General features: G+C 38.1%; 1 protein-coding gene across 2 annotated transcripts in view; it reads left to right on the top strand.

Annotated features, from left to right (window-relative positions):
• SPOCK1 (SPARC (osteonectin), cwcv and kazal like domains proteoglycan 1) overlaps nt 1–15,342 on the top strand; it is a 684,049-nt gene extending 668,707 nt beyond the window's left edge. Inside the window, exons 10-12 of one of the 2 annotated variants that reach the window (XM_089529615.1) lie at nt 3,470–3,607; nt 6,590–6,670; nt 6,899–6,980. In XM_089529615.1, the coding sequence (XP_089385741.1) occupies nt 3,470–3,607; nt 6,590–6,666 (215 nt within the window). In that variant the 3' untranslated portion in view covers nt 6,667–6,670; nt 6,899–6,980. Of the gene's footprint in view, nt 1–3,469; nt 3,608–6,589; nt 6,671–6,898 lie in introns of both variants that reach the window. The other variant, XM_089529606.1, reaches the window with a different exon arrangement.
• The last annotated feature ends 2,168 nt before the right edge of the window (nt 15,343–17,510 follow it).

Below are 17,510 nucleotides of genomic sequence, written 5' to 3'. Positions count from 1 at the left end.
ACCCTACTGAAATGAATTCTTTATGACTGAAGTTGAGCATAGAGGACCTGGAAGACCTTGAGATTCTTAAAGAAAACTCCTCTTTAGGGATTTCTAGGTCACTGAGCACAACTCTATGGTCAATGTCTGCCAGATGCATACCCCAGAACCATGTCAAAGGAACTAGAAAATGCCTAGAGAGAACCTTTTTTTTCAGATGTGGGAAAGTGAAACTGCAGATACTGGTCCCACAGATACAGGTTTTTTACTGTAATTAGAATTAAGTGCCACTGAGCTAAATAGAATTTAACAAGTAAAGAAGCTTTAAAAAAATCAGTGTAATGAATCAGTGCACTAAAGTTGGGTGAGGGAAAGATTTTTCATGAGAGTGATTCTCTTCTCATTACTGTGCCAGCACACAGAAATGTTGGTGTTATTATTGACTCAGTGTTTCTTCCCATCTGTAACTGGAATTGGAGCTGAGTATGGGAGGAGAAACATAACCGACCAGATGGAACCAGAAACAATTGCAGGAGTCAGCTACTTAGTTAGGTATGGTAAGTAACCTCTCCTGACCAGAGGGAGTTACAGTCACGGCATTAGTTTCACTAGCAACTGTGACTACAAAACAGTTACCTAGATTTATTCATCAATAACAATGTTTGTACCATGACTAAATAGTTGATACAGGAGTCTGGTCATCATGACTACAGAATGAATGGAGCTGGGGATCTTAGGAAACATCAGGGCAGTGACAGAAATAAGAACAGCCAACAGACAGACAAACAGAAGCTTCTAAAAGCAGATCCACATTTCCCAGGATTTCTAGAAGTGAAATCAGATCAACAGAGGTGATCCTTTCATGAATTTACTACTGTACTGGTGGGAGTAGTTAGAGGTCTGGGTCTGACAAGCTGAACTTATTACAGAAGGTAAAGTGGTATGTATCCGAAAAATATTCCTTAAGTCAACGTTGCCATTCAGAGTGGGGTGCCCCCTTCCCAAATTACCACTTTGGCTGAATGGCGGATGAAGTGCTTCCCTAAAAGAGGAAGAAGAATTTAGAAGGAGTTGGTGGCAAAACATATTTGGCTAGCATAATTTGAAAGATATGTTCAGCAGATCAGGTGGGGATATCCAAAAGTATATTTGAACTGCCAAGGTTCGCAAGAAGCATTTTTTCCAGTAAACCAAAATGGGGGAAAGATAAAAGGGCTGCCATCATATGAACACGGTTGTGCCTTGTCTTCAGAATGATATGAAAACCCTTCCCTAAAACTTTTGAAATTTCTCCTTGATTCACCTATTACAAATGGTGGTGAATTCATGAGATGGTGAATTCATTTGGGGACAGGTTGATTTTTGAAAAGGATGTTTTAATAGTCTGGACAGCATTTTATAATTACAGATACTCACTTTCCACTCAGAGTGATGGTTTCTAGGGTCCATTGATTTAATGTAGTTGAAAAAGCAGAGTTAAAAGGTATGATTTTCATAATCACCTCCCATAAGATCAGGTTAGATACAGGAAGATTAATGTTCATGTATTTATAAACTACCATTGTAACATTTAAGTGCTGGGTACCCACTCTAATATCTGTGGTGGCTGAATAGAGAATGTACTGATTTATAATGTATTAAATATATGAGTGATTTCCCATTTCTGTGTCTTTTATGTAAGTAATGGCATGGCATTTGAACAATGCATTTCCCTTCATTTTCCCCTCCATGGGAAATGGAGTGGAAATAGTCCTTTTGACATATATGCACACTCTGCAGAGATACTCTATGTATGGAACTGGTGAAAGGAGCCTCTTTTTTTATTATGAGCAATAAATCAAGTGGCATCTCTCTGACAAAGGTGCAAGATATTTTCTCAAATATCATTGGACACTATAAAAGCCTGCTTTTCTGTTCTTGGAACTGAGGCAAACAACAGACAATGGAAATTACTATACAGGCTTTCACAAGGGTTTCATCTAACTCATCTCTAGAAAGAAGTGATTTGTAATACATATATGCATTCAGGTGTAGTATTTACACTGTATCTGCTGATGCTAGTGACAGAAATAAACAAGCATTCTTATGAGAGAAAAGATTGTTTGGGTGAAGGACCACAGTGATACACAAAACCAGCTGGTGTCAGTGTGTTCATTATAAAATGAAGGCATATGTATAATTATTTTTCCCTTTTCCTAACCTCCCCCCCCTTTTTTTTTTTTTTTGGGCTTGGCTTCTCCTCATGTGAATAAGTCCAACAAATGTGCATATTTAATATACATAGACCTTCTTATAAACAGATGGGATGAACCTTCCAGGGATAATTTATCCTCATATTGTCAGTACTAAAATCTGTAAATTAAAAGGGAAATGTGTAATCAATTAATTGCTTTCTCATTGGCCTTCCACAGTAGCATTGCACAAATGCATGTGTGCAAAGATTTTGTTGCGAGGCAGAAAAGACCAGACTGCATTTATTTGTGCAGGTAGGAATGAAAAATAAAACAGCATCATAGGATGTATGTGATGTATACCAGAACTCTATAGATCTCACACTTGTATTTGCAATATAAGAAATTTTCCCATGGCAAATAATATCACTATTATTGCAGATATATCCAGGGAACTGAACGGTGGTTGCAGAACTGCAGTTGTTTTTGCTGTTTTATTCATTTTTAATCCTGCTTTTCTCCCGATAATGGGACTCAAGCTAAAAAGCAACATATTAAAACAATACAAATTAAAACAAGACAAAAGTATCAATAAAAATATAAATCTAAGATTTTAAAAACAATTAAACAATATGAAGTTAAAATATTAAACATTAAAAATATTTGAAATGCATTAAAATACTGTATACCAACTTTAAAACAGAACTGCACAACATTAAAAGTCCCACCTTAGTTTGCAAAAGTTCTCAGTGGTTTGCTCTGCTCCAGTATTTCAAGTAATATTAAGTGGATTGCATATAATATTGAATTGGTTGAATATTTAAGATAGTGGCCTAAATACTCTAAAGGCCTTGGAAACTAAACAGGCTCAACCCTGGTTAATACTTGCATGGGAAACCTCCAATGAATACAAGGTGTTGTAGACAATATTTCAGAGGAAGGAACTGGCCAAACCACCTCTTAATGTTCCTTGTCCAATTAAACCGTATGAAATTCAAGGAGTTACCATAAGTCAACAGACAACTTGAGGACACATAAACACACTTGTAAGGTAAGAAAAAAATGTTCCAGGATAGCATCAGCCTGATTCCACCCTAAAATTGGGGGCTTTTTCTTCCTCACAATCTCTTCTTAACACTGTATTTGTGGAAGCATTTTACCCATCAAAGAGCTGTTGACTGAGGAAGAGATATCTATGTATACTCTTGCGGCACAGGTGAAGAGGACTCCTTGAAGATCATTGCCAACTTCTTCTCCTACTGAATTATACAATTACATGATTTTCTATTACTGACATGGGCCTGATTTGTTATTTCCAGGTACTTTCATCCCAAGATGCAATGAGGAAGGCTATTACAAAGCAACTCAATGCCATGGAAGTACTGGCCAGTGTTGGTGTGTGGATAAGTATGGAAATGAGATAGCCGGCTCAAGGAAGCAAGGGACAGTTAGCTGTGGTGAGTAATGACACACTTCCCTCACAGCCCAAATAGGAATTAATATTGCATAAACCCTTGCCCACTGCTGCAAGATGTTACTATGAGAGTACATTATGGCATAAGGAGAAGCATCTTAACAGTCCTGGTAAGTATGTACAAATCTGTATTTAGAGTCCATATGGGGTCATAAAAGAAACCTTTCTCTGCACGCAAGTCAATATGAGCATTCATGACAATATGAAAATATCTGATCTGTTTTCCCTGCCAGCTTAGAATCTATAGTAGGTTGTACTAAAATAAAATATGCTGTTGTTGAGGAAGTTGTTGTAGGCCGGTATTTTTAATGTGGATTTTACAATAATTGTGTTGCTCCCCATGCAATAGAAAATACATCATTAAGGAACTGTGTCATTCAGTACAACCTCTCTAAAGACTGTCTGTATTTTGGGTTATAGTTTATCATAGAGGCTTCATCTGAACAACAGTTTGTGATATTGCCTCACCAGGTGCACATACACAAGCACATACACATACCCAAAGAATAATGAATGGCAATGTGTACATTTTCTTATAAAATTAGTTCTTCTGATGAAGGAAATTAGTTTACAACAAACATCTTGACATAAGAGAGAGACAGCACTTTTTTTTTTGTCAGTCAAGTCTTACAAAAATATTGACAGCTGTAACATTATTAAAAGGCAACCAGTTCTTAACAAATCAAGTTTCAGGCTTGGGATTTCTTCTTCTTTGGACTTCAAGCACTAAAGTTAATTTTGGAGTATGTCTAGGCTTAAATTTTATCTTTCAAGAGGACAGGGTAGGAGAATGTAGCAGCATTCAAACTTCCTTTTGATAATCCTCTCCATATTGAGTTAGTCTACAAAGTAAATCAGATTAGGCCGAGTTACTGTTGCATACCTACACTGGCATAACACCACTGGCATACCTACACTGGTGTAATGTGGAAAAATGGCAAAACTGGTGGGATTTGCAAAAGCACTGCAAAAAAAGGAAGGCAGATTCTCCATTGGTATTACCAGAAAAAGAAGGTCACTGGTTCCAAGCAGCCCTTTTTTTCAATGTCAGCCTTTGTGTGGGAGGGGGAGGACTGTTCTTCAATTTAAAAGGAGTCCTGGGATCAGTTGCTTGCAAAATTGTCAATCCCATGGCACAGGTAGTTTTGGAAGCCATTGCCCCCAATTCAGTTTTGGCCCCAAAAACCCATAAAAACTGGCATTGCCAAAATAGGCTTCCCTGTGTAGATAATTCTAAACTACATTACAGGGGCAGATATTCAGTTATCTGTTGGGTGGAGGTTAAGCCTGCAAGGCCTGAGAAGAGGGTTCCCACGTGTCCACTACTAAGCCAATATTGCAGGAGGAAATCAACAGTTGTGAGTACACTGACTTTCAGGGGAACTCATTGCCTTTACTGATCTCATTAGGGAGACACTAAAAAGTTCCCCAAGATTCCACTCTTTCAAGACCACATTCATACCAAATCTGAAAACCCTAATTTAATACAGGCATGCCTTGGTTAAGAAAGCCTTTGACTTAAATTCCTTTTCATAAAGGCTTTTTACACAATCTAGCCCAACTCTTTTCCTCCTCTTCCTCCTCTGTTTAGCAATTTTTTTAAACCAGCATTCACATTGGGAGAATAGTAAAAATGGGTTGGAGAAATACAGACTTTCAGGGTTGGGTTACAATGGCCTGTTACAGACTGCCAAAATAAAGCTGCTTCGGGTCTCTTTGGAGGTATGCTGTTTAAATGATGCATGCAGCCTAAGAATCCGAAAGCTGCACCAAAGCTGCATTCCAGTGCTTAGGAATGGAGTGTGGCTTTGGCGCGACCTCCGGACTCTTAAGACCCATGCATCATTTAAATAGCATACCTCCAAAAAGACTCAAAGCAGCTTTATTTTGGCAGTCTGTAACAGTTATCTGCAATAAGCAATGCAATATGCAAGGTTTGAGCTGGGAAAGAGCAGGATTCTACTCTAGCTAATCCTACAGAATCTATGTGCCCCTGCCTACCACAGGCAAGGTTTAAAAAAAAAAGCAGTTAATGTGAAGTTGAAGGCATTCACAGCGAGCATCCATAGTTGTTTGTGGGTTTTTGGGGCTTGTGTGGCCATGGAAGAGCATGGCCACATAGCCTAAAAAACCCACAAAAAACAAAGGTGCTAACTTCAGAATTCATTACTGAATAAGCATGAATAGCAGAACAGTGAGAAAAGAGGAGAGCAAATAAGTCTTCCTCCCCAGCTGCCTCATTGGCATGTTAAAAAAATCATACATCAGTAAATTTGGCCACCAGACCTGGACATCATAAAAAGAAGTGGAGGCTGATGAAAGAGAAAGTAATCTCTGAACACATTTTGTAAGCCTTCAATTGGTCTCTAGGAAATGTTCCAAATGCTTTTGTTTATGCATGCAAGTCTAACCTGACTTGGTTGTTTTTCATCCATGAAGACAAACATATTGTTAGTTTTGAATAAAAGGTTCACTGAAATTTGTCTAACTGCTCTTCTTTTTGAGGTGCAAAACCCGATCCCTACCATTTCCCATATTATTTTTGCCTCTGGCAACTATTTTTCTGCTAAAGAAGTAATGCCCAGGATACATCTGTTTGATTAAGGAGCTTGTCACATGCACAAAAAAGAGCTTACCTCTTCTGCATTCAGTTCAGGATCCGGGATGCCTAATGTGAATATGCAGAGCCATACATGTGACCCGCAACCATAAGAAACAAATCAAGAATGAACAAATCAACCTATGTATCTTAATGTAATTAAGAAAGGGCCCATTTATGCTTTCCTAGAGCATCCCCATATTTGTTTCATTACATAGGACTACAATCAGCCCTAAAGGTATTCCTGCCTCAGTTTGTGTTCAGTTTGCCCATATTAGGACAAAAGCAAAAGTTCACAGTCAGTGTTGTTTGTGATAGGGCTTTTTATGAGGTTTGCAATTTACTGAGACCGCCAACTCATTTCAGATATCTCCGAACACTCATCAGATGGTGGTGTCTTTCAGTCACCATTGACCTGGAATGGATTTGAACCAACCATGTAGAGATGTAAGGTTCTGTCATCCACTATTGCTTCCTCCTGAAAATGCATGGTTTTGTGGGTGCAGCAGACGACTGTATGTTATTTTGAACACCTGTTGGAATGCTTTTGTTTGTAAAAATCCTATTTAAAAAAACAGACTTTGCAAAAAAAAGTAGTTCTAAGTAATGAGAGCTTGATATGTCTTGACAGAAAATAATGCTGAAACTATAACTTTGAATTCTTCCATGTGGCAGAAGAAGAGCAAGAAACCTCAGGAGATTTTGGCAGTGGTGGATCAGTAATATTACTGGATGATCTGGAAGAGGAGCATGAAGCAACAAAAAAGGACAAAGATGGAAAACAGAAGATCCATGTAAGAGCAGCTAATGATGATGATGAAGATGAAGATGATGATAAGGATGATGAAATTGGCTATATATGGTAGTTCCGATAGCACTAAAGGACTCATGTTTTGCACAATATCACAAGTCATTTCGTATCTCTGCAATGATAACAGAAACATCAGGCATAACACATGAGACTCAGCCTAAAGCCGTATGGGCATTTCAATATGCACACAGATCTCCCTTACAATGAGGCTTCCCTTTCACTTTACTGCTGGGCATAACTCCACAAGATGGAGGTTAACATGCTTTCACTGAAGTGAACTGGGAAGCATTTTTACTTGTGAGAGCTCGTTGCACATGTGAGATGGTTTTGCACACACATGTGCACAGGAGCTCCTTGGCCCAGCAAACTGTAGAATGGGGAAGATTCTCTATCCACTTGGTATAATTTTGTACACAATGTTTAATTTGGAAGACAGCTTTCCCCCACAGCTAGCTACTGTTCTGAATAAGTATTTTTCCTTCTTACTGGCATGGTGGTGCATACTCTTTAGTCAAACTTTCATAGTTTAATCTGGTCACATAGTTCATCATTTTTAATGGAATGCAGAATACCACAGGGAGTCAGCACATCTGAGCAACATTAGTAGGCTCCTCTTCTTTTATCAATATTGGAAGTTTTCAATTAATTGAGTTTTTTTTAAAAACAAATGTGCAATTCATTATAAGTTACTACTGTGCTTTCCTTCTTTAATGGCAAAAGCAGGTGGTTATTTTATCTCTCCATATGGAACTTAGCATCTTTCAGTGTGGCTTTAAATCAGAAAGATTTCCTTCTTCATTCTTACCCACTTCCTCTAACAATTGTTGGCATAACCTAACTCCAGCCAATCTCATTAAGTAAGAAATTGTAGGGCAAGACCACTGCTGACGCTTTCTGCCATTAATCAGTTTAGAGATCATCAATATAGTCTTAATTCTGATATTGTTTTTCTTTGAGAAAACTTGAAAATACCTGTGCCTGTGTCTACCTGTGTGTACACAGACACACACACTTTTAGCAAGAGTGGCTTTTCGAAACATGAGAAGAAGGAATGCTTTCTAAAATCACTTGTGGATTTTTTAACACTTTTTTGCTATCATTTTGCCGGCTTGCAAGTCTTGGATTTTGCTTTGATCAAGTTTGCACTAATGCTATGCAAGCTGCTTCTGCTTCCTAAATAGCATACCACTGGATTTGCTGAAAATGCTTTTTCTTCATTTATTCTAAATGATTTCTCATTTGGAAGCACTGAAGCTGTCAGAGGCACTAACCATCAAAAGTAATAAGCTGTCTTTCCTTTATTTTAAATTGTTAATATTTATTTGCTCTATTTTACTAGAAAAACATCCTTAGGCAGTTGTGTCTATGGTTAATATCACTTCTGGTTAAAATGATATGTGATCATTACACTTATAACTCAGAGGAGCATGATTAAAATTAATCTTAAGCCTCTACCACATTGTTATATTGCCATAGCAGCATGCCACTGTGCCCTGTGGCTATTTAGTATAGAAAAATGATGGTGGCATGGCAAACCTTTTCTTATGTTTATTGTCCACATAAGGGCAAAACATGACGAACATTACAAGGAGTGTGAGAGGAAGGAAAAATGCATTTTTAACAGGTCCCCTGGTTTTCTCATTAAATTCAAGGGAGTAACTGCAAGATAGTTCTTAAATTCTGCAGACACTAAGGGCCATAAATACTTTTGTCTGTCAGGGCAAACATAGTGCTGTTATATCAGTAATGATCATGGCCTGTACACTTTTGAAAAAAGCTTATATTTCTGTGAGAAAGTGCTACTTTTTTAGTGTGGATTTCTGTACAGTTTTCAGGCAGCTGCACAGTGGTATCTATCCTCAGATTCTTGTTTGCTGTGTGTGATATTGAGCTTATTTATGCATTTTGCTTCTGGTGTGACAAGGTCTGGGGTTGCTTTTTTAATAGTGTGTCACACACAGTCTGGTTGCATTGATGAACCCTTTGAATAGTAATGCCAAATCTCAAAATGTTAATATTGCATTTTGCCTGTTTCTGTTGGTTTTGATATTGCCAGGAAGCGCCGCCTAGATTCATTAGCCTTGTAAACTTTTAATAATACTTTGCTGAGAAGGTGCCTCCCAGATACAGCCTTAACCCAAATCCTGGGCACAATGGATTCCAGTAATTAAATGGGCAAATTGTCCTTTGGCCTGTCAAGGAACCAAAGGGCCTGTATTTGACAACCATCCACAAATGTACATGTTCTATACCTAAATAAATGGATAGCCCCTGCTGAGTTCAATCCACATTATAGCTTTGGCTTGTTGATCTGCTTTAGCCACAGCAATGGAAACTCTGACTTGTTCTACTATGCTTAAATGTAAAGGATCCAATGAAGCCATTGGGCTCTGCGCTGATTGGCATTTGGCCTCTGCCACAGCCCTTTATATCAGGGGTGGGATTCTTGTGGCTCTCTAGATGTTGCTGGATTGCAACTCCCAGCATTCCTTATCATTGATTATGTTCCTGGTCCAGCTGCTGGATGTCACAGTTCAACAACATCTAGAGAGCCACTCAATTTCCACTCCTGCCTTAGTTCAAGAATGAACAATTGAGGTTTATGCTGAACTTCCACCCCAAAGGTTACCATGCAATGGTGGAAAGGAGGTGCTCCGCCTTTCTCCCCACCCTTGCTCCTCTCCCAGTAAAGCCATACAACTACCCTTACATGGGACAGCTGCAACACACAAAGTATAAGAGGCAGCTACTGAAATAGTTAGACTCTTGGCTTCTTCAGAAACAGGGATATGAGTCATGTCTTAGTCCAAGTGCAAAATCCTATTCTGTCTTCACATAATTTTACCACCCCAGTCCTACCCCATGTTCACAAGACACCTCAGAGTACCACGCCATGGGACTTCTACTGTACTGTCATATCTCAGTCTCACCCTTGCAAGCAGTTTATGTGCAATTAATGGGATCATGATATGAATGCATCCCCCTGCCTCCAAAAAAATAAAGCTAGCCACATTAAGGGTTTACTGGATTACATATTGAATTCTATATGGGCTTTGGCTGGACAGCTATTGAACAAAATAGTTACATAATGGTGATTTAGAAACTGTAGTGATGTACTCAGTTTCCCCACATTGACTGCTTAGATAATTTAAAAAAACCTGTACAAGTGAATGTTTTAGAGGAAGGGATTATTTTTTTCTTACTTCTGAGACAACTACCATTTAGGCATTGTTCTCACTCTGTCTCTCGCATATGTGCACACACATACACACAATATCATTGTATGAGCAGCTGTTCTTGATGTGTATGTATCTGTGTGTGGCTATTTCATCTGTATGCAGGAGATCAATTAGAATCAGCACTTGATCAGTATTATTCCTGTGGAACTTACATCTAGGTCATATTGATGTCATCCAACAAAACTTAAATTAACAATGAATATTTGTCATCTACTGGATAGAATAAGATTCATTATCTTCTGGATGAGAATCATAGTATTCATGCAGATCGAAATCTTAAAGTCAGTTGTAGTATTAATAATGTAAGTCATGTGATTATACATCCAGATAAAATTAGAGTATCTTTGTCTTCTGATTTTGTGACTTTGGTATCAATCTCTGCCTAAGTTCCAGTTCTACTATCTTGAAACATTACACTGACACTTTTTAAATAGGGGTTTAGTACATATTTACATTCATGAACACATACTAAGTTGTAGTCTTTGAAATAGGGTTTTCGAATTGATTACATACAAATAAATAAAGCATAATCTTCCTTTCTAACAAATCCAGGGTAATACAATGGGTCTTTGTTATCCACTGGGGTTTGGTTCCAGAATCCCCCATGGATAACAAAATTCATGGATGCTCAAGTCCCATTAAATATAATGGCATAGCAAAATGACATCCCTTATATAAAATGGAAAATCAAGCTTATCTATTTAGAATTTATACTTTTTCTGAATATTTTTAAGCCGTGTATGTTTGAATCCGTGGATAAAAAATCCATGGATAAGGAGGGCCAGCTGTATAGCAAGATGGAAAAATTGCAAGAAAGGATCATATATATCTGCGTAGAATTAATCAATAGAAATGGAACAATAGTTTTAAGAATCTTTATATCAATTACTGCTATAAAATAAATACTTGAAGACACACCTTGGTTCAAACTAATTTTCTCTGCAGTTTCTGACTTCCTACCATTTGATTTCCTCTTTCTTTCTAAAGAAAAAAAAAACGTAACATTAGAAGATGAAAAGTCTCAAGGACATGGGGAAAAATGCCACTGATTCTGGTAATTTCAGTTGGAAGATAACAACATCAACAAATGGAGGCATTCCAACAATGTCAGATCTCAGTAACAAGTTAAAAGAAAGATCAAGTCAATGTAGTCAAGCCCCCAGCAGCCTGTTAAAATACTACCAATTTCACTAAATGAAATTCTTCCTTCAAAGTCACAAAATAATATAATGTAATATCATGTATTCACAATCACGCTGAATTGTTTGCACCCCATAAAGACTGGCTATGCAAGTTTCAGGAATTAGAGAAAACATCATCATAAAATCATAGAGTTGGGAAAGACCACAATGGCCATGCAGGAATACACAATCAAAGCATTCCTGACAGATGTTTTAAAATGTCCAAAGACTCCATCAGTCTTCGAGGCAGTGTGTTCCATTGTCAAACAACTATTACCATCAGGAAGTTCTTCCTAATGTTTATGTGGAATCTCTTTTCCTGTAGCTTGAATCCATGAAGCTTCAGGAAATTGTGCAGAACTAGTACAATCCAAATACAAACCTATGACCAGTTCTCTGAGGTTCCTATCGAACCACAGCATAAATGATGCCATTCATTTCTCATTAAATTTCTGTTGGAGAATAAATGTAACTACAATTTTGTTTTACTAAGCCAATAGGAAACCTCCTATCCTAGTTTCTCTGAAAATTACTTTGTTTACAGCATCCAATGAGTTTAATTTCTACCAAACAAAATATAACAATGGTGTTCTGCTCTGCCATATAAAAATAACAAACTGATTTATGTTGTGCAATAGTATATACAATTTTGACACTGTGGTCAGAACCATCTGCAGGTTCAAAGAGGTTGCAATGAAGAGCAATCTAAGATATGTGCAAGATCAAGCCATAGTGTGACTTGTCTCTGGAAATACAGCTTCCATTGTTCTGTTTCATGTCTGTCACATGTAAATCAGTTTTTTAAAAGATCTGTGTCACATTCACTGATTACTTATCTTCAGGTGATTTCCATATGCTACCCTACAAAGACTGCAGGTATTTTCATACCAACTGACTTTTTTCTTTAATTTGTAGGCATACATTTATGTACCAATGCTATGATCAAACAAGTTTAACCCATAGGTGGAATCAGGATTCCACATCATGATATCTAATTTCATGCACACAAAAATGACGTTCTATGAGAAAACAGCCCTACATCTAACTCATGGCCAAAATCCTATTTAAAAGATCTGAGTACTTCTGCAAAGGTCCAGAAGAGAGAAAGTAGAGGCAGACGAGTGAGGAGGGAAGGCAAAGATAGTCGTCCAGGCAGCCACATCACACTCTTGTCCACTACCAAACCCGAGCAGCAAATCAGTAACCATTTGGAATAATGCTGTGCTTGGGCATGATTTAGCAGCCATTGTATTGCACAGCCTGAAGAAACCATTACATAAGGAGGTACTAGATGCTTCCTTATGCAACATCCGGAAAAGCAGTATAACCCCTTGTTATACCAGCTTAAGTCACCAAGAAGATTCCACCCCATGTGTACTGTACTGTTAAGCATATTGTTGGAATTAGCAAGGTTGACTCTGTAAATCAGCTTTTGGGAGGAGTGAAGAATTACTTCCCATTTCTTTCCCATTCCTCCTAAAAGGCAATGAATTCTGATAACATTAATGGTGTTGACCATCCATGGACCAGGAAGATGGTCTTGTGTAGCAGTACTGTGTACAGCACACTGTTGAACATAGGAGTCTCTGAATCCAGTCCTATAACAATTTTCCTTGAAGTCATAGGCATTACTTTACTTTTCTACCCACTTCTAAACAGAATAAAGCTTTCTAAATTCATCAGTATCACCATTTCGATCACAATGAACAACTGAAAAATTAAATGGCTATGCATATTTCTGAAGGGCTATGCATTTTCTACCCAGAATGTTCATAACCTTAATGCTCCTGAAGTTTATCTAAGCAGAGAACAAGGCAGCAGAGCATTAAACTGAGAGATGGGCTTGAGCTCATGGGTGAGGGTATAATTTGCCAATCCACAATCTATGTTAGCCATCAAGTCAGAATAACACTGAGTTCTATTGCAAAGGAGAGGAGGGTAGAAAAGGTTCCCAAAAATTGTTTAGTTGTTGAAATGGGGGAGTGGAAGAGCTAGGTTCTTTTTCAGCACAACAACCTCAGCTCCACCACTTCCACTCCTCCTCTGTCAATTCAATTGGGAACCATAGATATACTGTGGAGAAAAATCACTGCCAACATGGAATTCTAGTTATATGAATAGCAACTTCTGGCTAGTTCATGGATAACAGAACACATGTATTAGTTTTTCCACCCTACCTCCCACCATGGGTGCATTTCCAGTTTCAAAGAACTTTCCTTCCAAATCTTTAATAATATGAGCTGTGACCTTACTGGGAGGGTAACCTTCTCTTCCCCCCCCTCAAATGATGCTCCCCATAGCAAGAAATCAATGTAACATAATTTTGTATTACATCACAGATGTGTTTATGGAAATTTCCTCTAAATCAATGGCATTTAACATGCACTAAAGTGTAGAATATGGCCATAGACAATTCATGCTATATATTGCTGCCTGAGATTTACCTAGATATGAATGGCTCGTGCAAAGCTCTCTGCCTAATTTAAGCTAACAGATTCCCAACACATTGTCAAAGAAGGCTCCTAAAAGCAAAGCAAAGGAAATAATTACATATTTTATATACAGGAAACAAAACTTGAAACAGCATCTTCATTACTTAAGTCAGAGTGCAGTACCTGGTATTCTTTGGATGAGAAAATGACAATGAATACCATGTGCTGTAAGCTATATTTCAGAGGAAGGAACTGGCAAAACCACCTCTGAGTATTCCATGCTAGAGAAAGCCCTGTGAAATTAATGAAATCCCCACAAGATGATAGGCATACACACAAACAGACTATTTTGAGCTTTTTTTACACAGCAAATCCAACACAATTATTTTCCTCGTAGAATTTCTATGTGATGAATGGGTCTTATGAATGGTTCAACAAAGCATCCACTCCATACAAAGTGCAACAGATTAAATATTTTAAGGACTTTAAAAAAATGAATGGTTGAATTATCTGAATAGATGTTGAAATGTTTGCACAACTGAGTTCTCAAGAAACCATGGCTTCAACTTGTAAAGAATAAATTGGGATGTACCAACCACTATTTAAAAATAAATTTTACTTAAATCATACTATTTTAAAAATTCATCAGCATTAAGTTTCCTGGAAAAAACATATAAAAGACAAAATCTTGTGGAAAGTAAATCTGATAATGCACTTCAACTGGAGCATTAGCACTGGTTATCGAAATCATCATCAAATAATTAACCATCCAATTTGTTCACAACTGACAGCTAAACAGTTCAGGAAATCACCAATGCATGCATGCTTCAGGGACTTGTTTGTTTGTTTGTTTGTTTGTGTTTTTGCTGCTGTTCCCTTCTTGTTTCAGGACATACCTCAAGAAAAAAGATAGTCTAGTTCTGTAAAGCATTAAACAAAATATGGTAGAGCCAGTGGCTATTATATCCAATAGGAGAATGAAATATTCTGATACTCCACAATGACAACTTGAAACTCTTAATTTACTCCTAGGACTCATTCCCACTGCGAAAAACAGCACATTTCAAAGTGAATTATACAACTCTCATCCCCATTTGCAACCTGTTCTGTTTCTAGTGTGATCGATCACAATCACAGTGAAGCGATGCAAAAGCAAAAAACCCCGCTTTTTTGAGAGAGTAGTTTATATGCAGTCTTTTCCAGAGGAATCGATTCTGAAGTGAGTTCCATAAGTGAGAACAACAGATCAGAATCAATTATTTCTGGAGGGGGAGGGACTATGGCAGAGGAGTGTTTACCTTACCTCCGTTTTTTTGACAGATCCACCATTTCCCCCCTCCAGAGCTGCCTTTTGTATTTTTTTTTTAAATTGATCGAATGTTCAGTAGATTGATTATAAAACTACTTGTGAACTTGCAAAATCAGTCTATCGAAAATTCTATCAATTTTATTTTTTTTAAAGAAACCATTGTCCTTCCCTTCATCCTCCTTCCCCAAGCCTGGCTCCCTCCCTTGCCATCCCCAAGCCTGCCTCCCATGCATTCTCCAATCTGGCCTCCCTCTCCCAGGGTCCAAATCCCCAGCTGGGCAGCCTGGGGAGGGGGGCTTTTTCATCTCCAGGCCACAAGGGCTGGTCCTGCCAGGTCCAGGGAGCTCTGGGAGGTGAGCTTGGGAGAGTCAAACCTTTTCTGAGGAAATATCCACCCAAGCCAGGCTACCTGAGCTGCCAGTTGCGTCACTGATGACGCACAGATGATTGGTGGCCAATTTGAAGCAGTGCTCTTCTAGCGGGGATGACAGCCAGGGCAAAAATAAAAGCTATTACAATGGGCTAATAAAAGATCTGCTTTCATAGTGGGGACTTCTCCTCTAGCAAATTGATTCCCCAAAGCGAAGTAAAGGCACGTCACAGATTGAATTAAAAGGTGAGTGGGAATGAGCCCCTAGTTTGGCTGAATTCGTTTCCCTTTGAAAGCCAAACTATTCATTTTTCCTTCGAATCACTGACCTTCCAAAAGTTATGGAAAATGAAAAATGAGAAGGTTCCTACACTAAAAACAATCAGACCAGTTCTTCTCTCAGGCTAATTATTCCTTCTAGTAAATATTTACTATTTCTAGTAAATAAGCTTTGATGGTTGCAACCTATTTCTATCATGTTATCTTTACACACACACACCCCATAAATGCAGAAATTTTGTCAAGTGTTTGCATTTTTGTTTCAGTAGGCTCTTTTTGCAGATTGTGCACACAAATGATAATATAAGTTTACTTCTACACCATCTCTCTTGTGTTTTACCTTTGTTTGTTCCTGGCTTAAAATCTTCCTGTGGGTTGGATTAAGAATCTGCCTTGCATGGATGAACAAATTCCTCCAGTCTACTAAAGACTAAAGGTCCAGATTTCATTTCCATGGGTGTAATAGCAGAGGAGGTGGTTATCTTCTAAGATTCCCTCCTCTCTTGCAATCTCCTAATCCCCACTCCCAAATAAGATCAAGAGAGCAGAAAGACCCTCCAGAACCACATGGGAATTGCACACAGGGATGGCTCCCACTAGTAATAGTGGATCCAAGACTATGCCCACCATTCAAAGCCAAGTTAGGCAATATAAAATTTACTACTAAGTATTTTTTTTTACATGCTTCCTTCCTCCGAAAGTGGGACCCAAGGCGGCTCACAGAAGGAAATCAATTAAAATCTACAGTAATCATCCTATGCACATGAGAATAAATTTCTTTAAAATTAGGGGACTTTACAGTTGGTTAATGGTTCATCAGTCATCTGATAGCAAGACATTGTGTAGGGCAAAAACTAACCAAGGTTGAGTACTTTTCTTTCACATTTTTAGGGCCCGAACAGACAGGCCAAAATAAAGCTGCTTCAGGTCACTTTGGAGATATGCTGTTTAAATGATGCATGTATCCTAAGAGGCCAGAAGCTGCACAAAAGCCACACTTCAGTCCTAAGGACTGGAGCTCAGCTTTGGTGAAGCGTCTGGCCTCTTAAGATGCATGTGTCATTTAAACAGCATACCTCCAAAGTAACCCGAAGCAGCTTTATTTTGGCCTGTCTGTTCGGATTCGATGTTAGGTAAATGGTAGAGTTCATTAAAATCAATGGGAATTGTTGCTTATTGAATCTAGGGTTATAATTTGCATCAGACTCCCAGAAATCTCAATTTATACATTGTCTCCCATATATATTCTTACACTACAGTCTTCTTGTTCTGCCATTCAGGTTTTGGGTTTTTTTAAATGCACAGACTGCTTTCTACAGTGAATACACATCAAAGAGCCCTTTCTACAGTAGGTGGTACTTGGTCTTTTTATACTTTTCTCAATGCTGCTGATGTCCGTTACTGTTTAATGTGTAGCGTTGTAAGGAGAGATCCAAATATTAAGTGTTTAAGTTTTATGTCCCTACTGTAGATGGAATGTACAATATCATAGTTAATTAGAGTAGCATAGTAAATTATGAATGCTTTTTTCCCATGAAGACTTAAATGGAATGTGAACATTTTGCTGATTTCCTTGGTTAACTGTAAATGCTGAATTGTAGTCCTAAGTAGTTGCATTTTTGTCTGTCTCAATAAATTTTAATTTGTCTGCCACCGTTTGTTCTCT

Source organism: Sceloporus occidentalis, unplaced genomic scaffold (genome assembly GCF_023333645.1).
Source record: "Sceloporus occidentalis isolate IW3139 unplaced genomic scaffold, rSceOcc1.0.p SCAF_1, whole genome shotgun sequence".
Lineage (NCBI taxonomy): Eukaryota > Metazoa > Chordata > Lepidosauria > Squamata > Phrynosomatidae > Sceloporus > Sceloporus occidentalis.
Note: the sequence above shows the minus strand (reverse complement) of the source record. Positions and strands in the feature narration are given on the sequence as shown.